The sequence below is a fragment of the Plasmodium gaboni genome, chromosome 12 (assembly GCF_001602025.1).
Source record: "Plasmodium gaboni strain SY75 chromosome 12, whole genome shotgun sequence".
Lineage (NCBI taxonomy): Eukaryota > Apicomplexa > Aconoidasida > Haemosporida > Plasmodiidae > Plasmodium > Plasmodium gaboni.
The window spans coordinates 1,593,512-1,606,011 of NC_031492.1; the positions used below are offsets into that span (position 1 = coordinate 1,593,512).

The following is a 12,500-nucleotide window of genomic DNA, read 5'->3' on the forward strand; positions in this document are numbered from 1 at the left end:
AAAAAAAAAATAATTATATAAAAAAAAATAAATAAATAATATATATATATCTAATATAGTGTTTATAATATATATTCATATAAATTTATATTAAGAATAATATGTGAATTACTTTTTATAACAATATAAAAATGTGAAAGTATGTATACATATTAATTTCTTTTTTTTTTTTTTTTTTTTTTTTTTTTTTTTTTTTACATATTTCTTATACTTGTGCATAAAATATAAAATACCATGATAGCAATAAAAATATAAGGTATCCATATAATTATAACAAAATTTTATTCATAAATATTTTATTGAGTTTGAAAATATAAATTAAAAAAAAAATATATTTTAATACAAAGTAAGAATATTATTAATTATATATATATATATATATATGTATATCATATAATATATATATATATGTGTGTATATTTTTTTTATATATCTTTTTTTTTTTTTTATTCTTTAGCTTATTATTTATTTTTACATTCATTGTATATATAAAAATATTTTCAAGATGTATAAGATAAATATATATACACATAAGATTTATGAATATACTTTTATATTTTTACTTTGTTAAAAAAAAAAAAAAAAAAGTTATATGTGTTGTTAAATGAAGTATATAAAAAAGATCTTATATTTTTATGTTCTATTTATATTTCTTTATATATATATATATATGTATTTATTTATAATATATTTTTGGTTTTATTTAATTTTTTTCCATATCCATCTTTATGAGATACCTTTAATTAATTTTTTTTTTTTTTTTTTTTTATTTATAATATAAAAATAACATGTTTAAGAAAACCATGCAGCAGAAAAGACAATCTTTTATAAAGAACAAGGTAGTGAAAAAAAAAAAAAAAATAATAGTATGCATATATATATATATATATATATATATAATATGCTTGATAGCAATATGTATGTTTAGTAATATATATGACGGGATGAATATTATACACACACACACACACATATATATATATATATATATATATATATATATTTATATTTATTTATTCATTTATAGCCTTGTCTCTTATAAACCCTAATTATTTCTTTATTTTTTATTTTATTTATTTTTTTCTGTAGAGCGAGGTGTATCCTCAAAAAGCGCTCAACCTTGGAAACAAAATAAAAGGGAGAAGTAAAAATATGAATAGTAAAATAAAAGTTGTGGTAAGAAAGAGGCCACTAAGCGAATTAGAAAAGAAGAAAAAAGAAAGTGATATAATTACAGTAAAGAATAATTGCACACTTTATATAGATGAGCCAAGATATAAAGTGGACATGACAAAATATATAGAAAGACATGAATTTATTGTAGATAAAGTTTTTGATGATGGTGTTGATAATTTCACAGTATATGAGAATACAATAAAACCATTGATAATAGATTTATTTGAAAATAATTGTGTATGTTCATGTTTTGCTTATGGTCAAACAGGAAGTGGAAAAACATATACTATGTTAGGTTCACAACCATATGGTCAGAGTGATACACCTGGTTTATTTCAATATGCAGCAGGAGATATATTTAAATTTTTAAGTATATATGATAAAGATAATACTAAAGGTATATTTATATCATTTTATGAAATATATTGTGGTAAATTATATGACTTATTACAAAAACGTAAGATGGTTGCAGCATTAGAAAATGGAAAAAAAGAAGTTGTTGTAAAAGATTTAAAAATTTTAAGAGTCCTAACTAAAGAAGAATTAATATTAAAAATGATAGATGGTGTTTTATTAAGAAAAATAGGTGTTAATTCACAAAATGATGAATCATCTAGATCACATGCTATATTAAATATTGATTTAAAGGATATAAATAAAAATATATCAATTGGAAAAATTGCTTTTATTGATCTTGCTGGAAGTGAAAGAGGAGCAGATACTGTTTCACAAAATAAACAAACACAAACCGATGGAGCTAATATTAATAGATCTTTATTAGCTTTAAAAGAATGTATTAGAGCTATGGATTCTGATAAGAACCATATACCTTTTAGAGATTCAGAATTAACTAAGGTTTTAAGAGATATATTTGTAGGCAAATCGAAAAGTATTATGATTGCTAATATATCTCCCACCATTAGTTGTTGTGAACAAACTTTAAATACTTTAAGATATTCTTCAAGAGTTAAAAATTTTAAAAATAAATCTACATCTATAAATGAAGAAGAAGATACAAATACAGAAAGAATTAGTATATTAGATTCTAAAGGTAGTGAAATTAATGCATCAGGAATAGAAAATATCCTTATCAAATCAAATAATCTACTTTCAAATAACAACAACAACAACAATAATAATAATAATAATAATAATAATAATAATAAAATGAATCGTATCAAAATTTATGATAAGATAGAAAGAATTAATATCTTAAAAAATAAATCCTTTGATAAACCTAGGGAAGCATTCACATCGAACATAGGAAAATATAATTCACTTAATGATATAGACAAAATAAAAAAAAATAAGAAAAAAGGATTAATAAATTATAAAAGTAATTTATATAGTGACAACACCACAAACAAAAAGCACAACAATAATAATAATAATAATAGTAATATGGTCAATAATAATAATATCAATATTATCAATAATAATAATAATAATAATAATAATCGTAATAATAATAATAATAATAATATAGTGCCACAACCGAGCTATGCATTTACTGATACCTCCGATTTTTCCTCCCTTGACGAAATGAACTGCAACTTAAACAATAGCGACAAAAGCATTTTTTTACACAAAAAAAATTTAAGAGAAAACAATAAATTAAAAAACAGAACTAGTTGTGATAACATTATGAACAAGAAGAAAAACAATCTTCAACTAGTTAGACATAGTGTAGGAAGTAAATTAACAATGTTTTCTTACGACCCACAAAAACTTAAGGCTAATGTGTTTTTTAAAACTAATATAAATAAAATTAAAAGTAATACACCTAATTATCTACTATATGAACCTAGATATCTATCGAATATTAATAGTAATCCTTTACTAGGCTTAAACAAAAATAATCTTCATGATATCCCTACAAAGGTTGAAAATAATAATGATAATAATATAAATAATAGTAATATGAATAGTATTAATAATAGTAATATGAATAGTATAAATAATAGTAATATGAACAGTATAAATAATAGTAATATGAACAGTATAAATAATAGTAATATGAACAGTATAAATAATAGTAACAATAATAGCAATAGTATTTATAAAAGTAATTATAATAGTAATGACTTCATATCAGATGATCAAATAAGACAAGTTAATGAAATGGATCCAATCAATAAAAATAATGAGAACATATTTTTTGATGCTATATCCTGTGATAATAATATAAATCATAATATAACCAATAATAATAATAATAATAATAATATTGATGAAACAAATAACTGTATGAAGTTGTATGCTTATAATAGTCAGAACCTATTTCAGACTGATAATAATAAGAATACAAATACAAATAGTCAAGATGAGAATATAAATTATTCATTGAATTTTTACGACTATAATTTAAATGATAAAAATAATTTGATAAATGTAAATAATAAGGAACAAAAGGAAAAAAACATATATGGAAGTGACAAAAATATTATTCATAATAGCAATAATTTTGAAGAAAATAAAAAAACAAATTTATATAATAATAACAATATTGTTATAGTAAATAATAAAATAAGAAATAGTAATAGTCCACGTATGAAATATGGTTTATCTGGTAGTCAATCAAGTATTGATAATATGAAAAATAATAATATAAATGATAATGATAATAATAATAATAATAATATATATAATAATATTAATGATGATGATACATTTCAAAATGATTATTGTCAAAGTGATAATACTTCTAGTGATAGAATAAAAAACAATATTAATATAAATAATAACGTAATGAATAATGATGATATAATTTTTACTATAAATAATTTAAATGATTATATGAGCAATACCTTTTTAAAATTTAAAATGAAATATAAATATCCAATAATAAGCCCCAATGAAGATATATATAATAAAGAAATAGATGGAAAAAATATTAGACTTGATGATCTAGATAAATATGATAATAATGAAATTAATCATTACATTAATAATGAAAATGATCTTAATAATAATAATTATAATGAACATAATGAAAATGATCTTAATAATAATAATTATAATGAACATAATGAAAATGATCTTAATAATAATAATTATAATGAACATAATGAAAATGATCTTAATAATAATGTTGATTTGAATAAAATGGAAAATTTTAATAATAATGAATATCTTAGCTACTTTCAAAATAATGCAGATACAATAATAAATAACTGCTTGAATTTCATAGATATTAGTAGTATGTATGAAGATACAAAAGAGATACTAAATAATATATTATTATCTAAATATAAAGCTGATAAAGATAGTGTTATAAAAAAATATATTAATGATGATATAAAAAATATGTCTTTAGAAGAAATAGATAAAGTGGCTCAGTCTATATATGAAAAGAGGAAAGTATTACTTACAAAATTATTAGTATTATTTAAAGAAAATGTAGATACACAAATAAATAATGAAACAAGTGATTTAAGAAAAGATCTAGTTATGTGTCATATATGTAATAATAATCCTGATGATCAATTTCATTTTTATGCATATAGTAGATTAGAAAAGGATATAATTAATTTAATTATGTTACGACAATTGTGGTGTGAAAGTGAAAACTTAAGACTCTTATATCAATTCTTAGTAGTCGAGTATCAAAATAAATCTGAAAATTCTATTTTATTAAATGTACCTTCAAATAATAGTGACCATATATTACTTAATAATAAACTCTTACAAGATAATTTAAAAAATAATATCGACCACAAGAATATACAAAAAAACTAAGAACATAAATATAAAAATATATATATATATATATATCATAATGTTTTCAAATTCATTCACGTAACAAATATAATGACATTTTAAATTTTATAAAAATATTTATTTTTTTCAAAAAAAAAAAAAAAAAAAATACAAAATAAAACAACACATATATATATATATATATATATGTGGACATATTTTTTTCTATTTTCTTTTTTCTTTTTTTTTTTTGTGCAAATTTTGGTATATATAAAATTATATGTTTGTGTTTTCTTTTTAAATTATTAAATATATATACAAATAAACATATAGAGAAAAATATATATTTTTAATGTAACATATATCTGAACATAAAAAAGTTATATATGTGTATTATTTTTATTAAAATATTATGGCATGTTCTATATTAAAACGTTAAAATGTCTAGACAAATATTATAATATATATATAAAAATATAAAAAATATATATATATATAATATTTTAATGTTATATTATAACCATATCTACATAATAAGGATAATGCAACAACTCTTTGATTATTCTTCTCTTCAAATTTAAAGATCCGATTGTGTCATATACTTGGTTATATAATTCTGAGTTTGAATAAATATGTGTTTCTTCAAATGGAAATGCTGAGATAAATAGAAGATGTAAATAAGAAGTGTCATCAATAATATTAACTTGGTTCACATAATTATTATTATTATTATTATATGACATATTTGTTTGTTTTTGTATTATATTTTTTAATTTATATTCATCATTATCCATGTTAATTTTACTATTCATAATTTTATAATTAAAAATATCAAACAAATTAATACCATTATTATTTTGATTTGTATATTCATTTTTCATATTTTTATTTATATACATATTATAACTACAAGACAATGAATTTGTTTCATTTTGTTCTTTTGCATGATATTTTAAAAATTTATTATATAATAAATTATTATTAATAAGTTTAATATATTTGTCATATGGTAATAATATATAATTATTTTTAAGAAAACTGTTATGTGTATGTTTCTGTTTTTTTTTTTCATAATGTTTTAAAAAATTATATACTTTTTTGAATGCATATATATAAGAATTATATGATGTAGAATCATATATATTTTTTCTATTATACAAATTATTAAATAGACATGAATATTGTTTAGATGTTATATTTCCTTTTGAAGTATATTCATGTATATATAAAATTTGATAGGATATTAATTTTAATTGTGTTTTAGCTTTCATATTTATATTATGTAACATATTTGATTTAAATATTTTATCTATAAAATGATTCAAATGATTTGTCAAAAAATATTTTAATAATTCATTATTATAATAACATAAATAGAATGTAATATTAATTAAGGATTGTAAGGATATAACCTTATTATAATTATTTAATAAAATACGAGTAATTTTATCATTGTAATAATTTAATTTTAATAATGATATAGCAATATTTCCTAAGGATTGATCATTAATATTATTATTTAAATTATTTGTTTCTATTAATTTATTCAATAAATATTTTATTAAAACATTGTCTTGTATTTTAAATGAAGCATATGAATGTATAATATTAGTTATATGTATTGAACTTAAAGGGAATATATTTTTTTTTAAAATATAAGATATTTGAAGAAATATATCATATCTTAATATTTTCATATGTTGTATAGCTCCTAGAGTATTTGTCACAAGTTGTGAGAAAAAAAAAGTATCACATATATTATTTTTTTTGAAGATAAAAAAATTATTTTTTTTGAAGATAGAAAAATTATTTTTTTTGAAGATAGAAAAATTATTTTTTTTTGTTTCCTCTTTTGTATCATCTAAATAAATAAAATTACTATCTTGTTCATTTTGTGAATTTTTTTTTTTTTTTTTTTTTTTTGTTTTTTCTTCCAAATTATATTTTTCTTCTTGTTTAATATTCCTTATGACATTATTCAAATAGACACTAACTAAATTACTCAAATATAAATTTAATATATAATTACAAATAAACAAACGATTGATAGAAATATTAACATTATTATTATGTATGTCTTCATAATCATGTAAATATAAATGAATACAATTATTCAATGTGTTGTAATATGGTTTAATATTATAATCTATATATTTATTATATATTAACTTTGTTATAAAATTATATATATATGTCTTATTAAATAATTTACTGAATTCATTAATATTATAAGAATTAATAAAATGTTCTGTAATTTTATATAAAGAATTTAAAGAATTCACAATGTATTTTATATTGTGTTGAATATTTTCAACATAAAAAATATTGTCATAATTAAAAAAACAAAAAACATTTTTAACATTGTCCACATTTTCTATATCATAATTATATGAACTTGTTATATTTATATATTTATTATTCATTATAATATTTAAGAAGTTTATAAGATTTATATATTTTAAATTATCACAAAATTTATATTTATTATTACTATTATTATGTGCGTTTTTTTTTGCTTGCTCATTTATATAAAATAACATATCCATATTATTATCTTTTGAAGATTTCTTCACATATTCATTTTTTTTCTTTTCATCCATACATAAGAAAGATAATAAATCTGTCTTATTATTAACATATAGTTGTAGTATCAATATTAAATAATTATCAAATAAAATTAATAAACTCTTTATTATATATTGATACTCCTCTATGGTATATTTAAAGTGAACAAAAAATTTTGAAAATATATTTAAAAAGGAAGAATAAAATATCTGTATATTATTATTATAAATAAAAATGTTCTTATTTCTATTCATAAGATGATGATGATTATTATTATATATATGTTTATTTATATGTTTATTTATATGTTTATTTATATGTATATCTATATATTCATTTATAGATTCATTCACATCTTTATCTTTATAATCATAATTGTCGCCCTTATAGTTAAGTAATAAAATATTGCTATAGTTTATATATTTGAACAACACACATTTTAACGTCTCGTCATTTATAATATTTAAATTTTTGAATGATGAATATATTGATAAAATATTTATAGGAGTAAAATACACATAATTATCACTTAAATATTTGAGATACATTTGATTAAAGCTATTATATAAGAGATGTTTTATAAATATAACTTTGTCTTTATGATTTATTAAAATATCAGATGAATTATTTAAATATAGAAAATATTGTATTAAAGAATGAAAAAATAAGGTCAACCATTTAATATTATATTTAATATGGTTATGTGTATTTATTGATATATTGTCATATTTTATTTTATTTATATTATTTTCATCTTGTATACATTCTGTATTTATATCCTTTAATTTTTGATTACTTTCTATATTAACTATGTTTTGAATATAAAAATGTAATTTATTTATTAATATATATAAAAACAGAAAATTATAATATTTTATTTTTATATGAATATGAAATATAAATACAAGATCTATAAGATTCATGCTGTTTAATAACTTTTCGCTTATTCTATCTAGAAAAAATAATAACTGTTTTTTTTTTTCTTTTAATTCATCATTAAAATATTCATAAAATGAATATAATTTTAATATCACATTTTTATCATATAATTTATTATCAAACATATAGAGATAATTAATTTGATCAGTTATATGTTTGTATATATCTTTTAAATATATATGTTTTATATTTTTATTATTAATATTGCTATATATTACTATATCATATTTATTCAAACTATCATATAAACTATTTTCTTCTAACATATTGTTGGAATGAATATTTACATCATAAGAATTTGAAAAAAAATATATATTGTTCATATCATTTTTGTATATATAATCATTCTTATTATTATTATTATTATTATTATTTATTAATATGTCTTTGTTTTCATCATTTTTATATATTTGATATGTATTTTTTAAATTATTTATATCATTAAAATTGTCATTATTTTTGCATATATTTGTATTTGTATTTACATTTACATTTATGTTTCTATTTTTTGTTTTATTTTTTGATGTATGTTGTTCTATACATGTATGTATAAAATTATTATCACAATCTTTATTATAATTATTGGCAATACTATTATGATTGCATATATAATGAATACACCTTTTTAATGTCCTATCATTTTGTATTTTATCATTTAATAACTTCTTTAATATAAGTAAATAATTTAATTTCGTCAGAATTTGAAGAGATATACTTTTTTGAGGAAGAGAATCTTCAAAAAAGTGTTTAAAAAATTTCTTATCAAATTCTATATATAAAAATAAATATTTTATATCTTCATATGTATTATTTCTCTTTAAATACATATATTTACTTATCCTATTTTTATATAAGTTTTTTCTTTGTTCACTTATATTAAATCGATAATCATATGATAAATATGTTTTAAACATATCAGGTTCATATTTATATATATTGAAAATATTTTCTCCTTTATTATTATATTTTATGCAAACATTTTCTACAGTGTGAATATTATTTTTTATATTCGTAATATATCGAACATTTTTTATCATTCTCATATTTTATTTTATTAGTGATTCTCCTGAACGGCGTTGAAACAATCTTCAAATCAATTCATCCATTTTGTGTTTATAATGAAAATGTTAATAGATATGATATATAAATGAATAAGTAAATTAATATAATATATATATAAATATATATATTATAATTTTTTTTTTTTTTTTTTTTTTTTTTTTTAAAGGATTCATAAATGTTGCAATTAATATGTACATATATAATATTTATATATATATATATATATATATATATATATATATATATTTATTAATATATAAAATTATGGGCTCTATTTCTAATTTTTCTTTTCTTATAATATAATTTATATAGATAATAAAAAGAAGCCAAACCAAATGGAACAAAATGTAAATAAAATAAAACCATATGAATTAATTCTTCAAAAGGGTAAAAAAAAAAAAATATATATATATATATGTAAATATATATATATATATATATATATATATATATATATTTATATTTTTAGAATTGATGGATTTGGATGTAATAGAAGGTGTTGAATTATCTCCAGTTGATGAAAAAAATTTAAAAGAAATTTATTTATCAATAAAACCAACAGATGGTTATTTAAAAAATAAGAAATTTCGTTTTGTCATAAAATTTAAAGAAAGCTATCCAATAACCCCACCAAAAATTATATGTCTCAGCAAGGTAAAAAAAAATATATATATATATATATATGTATGTATGTGAAAAAAAAATTGTATAATTTCATATTATTAAAATTGTAGATATTTCATCCTAATATTGACGAATCAGGGAATGTATGTTTGAATGTTTTAAAGTTAGAATGGAATCCAATAATAAATTTGCAAATGTTAATATTAGGTCTTATATTACTATTGGATGTAATTGAATAAATATAAGATATATAGATATGTATTTAGAAATTACACATAGGATTAATATATATATATATATATATATATATATATACATACCACTTTGTCACATTTTATTTTCATTTTTGTCTTTTATTTAGGAACCTTCGACAGATGACCCCTTCAACAAAATCGCAGCAGAAGTTTTTAAAAATGATATATATAAATTTCAAGAAATAAATGACGCTCTATATAAAGAAGAGCAACAAAATAATGAATAAATAAATAAATAAAAATATACATATATATATATATATATATATATTTTATTTATTGACATAGTCTTCTTGTGTATATGTTTATATTTTATTTTATTTTTTTTTTTTGCTCTACATTTAAATATAAATTTTTTTATTACTTTTTAATTTACATTTCATAGTTATTTATTTGTTTGTAATATAAATGATTAAACATTTTCTTTATTTTATTAATTTATATGTTTCAAAAAAAATTAAAAACATATATTTTTTTTAACCTAGTCAACTTAATATATTTAAAATGTAAATATATATAATTTTAAAAATTGTTCAACCACTAATAAGTATTTTATTTAATTTTGATTTATTGTATTTTTTTGATGAAAAATTAAAAATATATTTTTTATATATATATATATTACTCATATTGTTCATTTTATTTTATTTTTTTTTTTAAATAATAAGTTCATAAAACGATCCTTTTTTTTGAATGAATCCTTCAATGTTGTGTGTACAAAAATATATATATATATATATATTTATATATATATATCATATTGGGCGTATAAAAAATAAAAGAAATATTTTTTATATTTTATATATTTATTTTATCATTATTATTAATATCATATGTACGGACTATATGAAGAATCATCAAAATGTTTGAGAAAAAATGAAAAATAAAAAATATACATAAAATATATATATATATATATATATTATTTTTTTTTTTAATAAGAATGATATAAAATTAGTACGGCAAAAATCAAATGAAGATTTATAAAACCAAAAATATTTTATTTCTTGATTGATATAGTTTATTTTATTTGCGCGTTTGTTTTTGTGGCCATGATTTTTTCGAGGTATGCGCTTATTTGTGGAAATAAAAAAAAAATTGTGGATATTGTTTTTTTTTATTTTAAAAAGAATGAGAAAAGGAGTTTTTATGCGTCAAAGTGGATACGTAGATTACAATTATTAAATGAAAAATATAATTATAAGATAGATAAAGAAGAAGAAATAGAATATGAAGAGAAGAAAGAAGATGATGATATAAAGAAAGTATATCCATTGTGGAATAGTAGAAGAACAGGATTATTAGGTTATAAAGTTGGATGTATGAGTATATGGGATGTATGGGGTGTTAAGCATGCTGTAACAGTTGTTAAGATAGATAATTGTTATGTGATAAATCAAAAAAATATAAGTAAAAATGGATATGAAGCTTTAGAACTTGGAATTGGTAATATGAACGTAATTAAACAAAGTAAAAATAATATTGGAAATTTTATAAAAAGGAAATTAGGATTCACACATAAAATAAAAGAATTTAAATGTACAAGTGATTGTTTTTTACCTATACATCATAAATTTTCTTGTCGACATTTTTCACCTGGTCAAAATTTATTTATAAGTTCTGGTATCAAAAATAAAGGTTTTTGTGGTGCTATGAAAAAATGGAATTTTAGTGGTAAAAATAAATCACATGGAACAGAAAGTAAAGCACATCGAAGCTTAGGAAGTGTATCAATGGGCAAAACAATAAATATTGTTTTTAGAAATAAAAAAATGAATACACATATAGGAGAAAAAAACTTAGTAAAATGTAGTAATAATAAATTATTTCGTATTAATAGTTTAAAAAATTTATTATTTATTAAAGGAACTATTGGAGGTTATAAAAATAAAGTTATTAAAATATCAGATGCTAAAGGAAGATCATTTAATAAATTCAAAAATAAAATTTTCTTATATTATCCTACATTTATATATAAAAAAAACAAAAAATATAAAAATGTAATTGACATGCCACACAGTGTAGAAGACCCATTCTTATATAACGAAATACCCTTATATGACCCTCCCAATAAATAAATAAATATATATATATATATATATATATATATACATTTGTGTATACTTTTACATATGTGTCCAAATGTTTTATTTTATGTGATCATTATATTAACAACACTAC

The 12,500-nt window shown here is 18.0% G+C and overlaps 4 protein-coding genes across 4 annotated transcripts; 3 read left to right on the forward strand and 1 right to left on the reverse strand.

Annotated features, from left to right (window-relative positions):
* Window positions 1-788: 788 nt before the first annotated feature.
* PGSY75_1245100 (putative kinesin-13) lies at window positions 789-4,914 on the forward strand (the record flags this gene model as incomplete). Its single annotated transcript, XM_018787006.1, has 2 exons — window positions 789-839; window positions 1,090-4,914. The coding sequence occupies 2 exons, from the start codon at window positions 789-791 to the stop codon at window positions 4,912-4,914; spliced, it is 3,876 nt and encodes a 1,291-aa protein (XP_018640871.1).
* Window positions 4,915-5,384: 470 nt separating this feature from the next.
* Window positions 5,385-9,422, reverse strand: PGSY75_1245200 (putative membrane protein; the record flags this gene model as incomplete). Its single annotated transcript, XM_018787007.1, has 1 exon — window positions 5,385-9,422. The coding sequence occupies one exon, from the start codon at window positions 9,420-9,422 to the stop codon at window positions 5,385-5,387; it is 4,038 nt and encodes a 1,345-aa protein (XP_018640872.1).
* A 354-nt stretch (window positions 9,423-9,776) lies between these two features.
* PGSY75_1245300 (putative NEDD8-conjugating enzyme UBC12) lies at window positions 9,777-10,546 on the forward strand (the record flags this gene model as incomplete). The annotated part of the gene is made up of 4 exons (XM_018787008.1): window positions 9,777-9,828; window positions 9,911-10,095; window positions 10,176-10,292; window positions 10,427-10,546. The coding sequence occupies 4 exons, from the start codon at window positions 9,777-9,779 to the stop codon at window positions 10,544-10,546; spliced, it is 474 nt and encodes a 157-aa protein (XP_018640873.1).
* An 825-nt stretch (window positions 10,547-11,371) lies between these two features.
* PGSY75_1245400 (putative mitochondrial ribosomal protein L3 precursor) lies at window positions 11,372-12,397 on the forward strand (the record flags this gene model as incomplete). Its single annotated transcript, XM_018787009.1, has 1 exon — window positions 11,372-12,397. One exon carries the CDS (start codon window positions 11,372-11,374, stop codon window positions 12,395-12,397), a length of 1,026 nt encoding a protein of 341 aa, XP_018640874.1.
* Window positions 12,398-12,500: the final 103 nt, after the last annotated feature.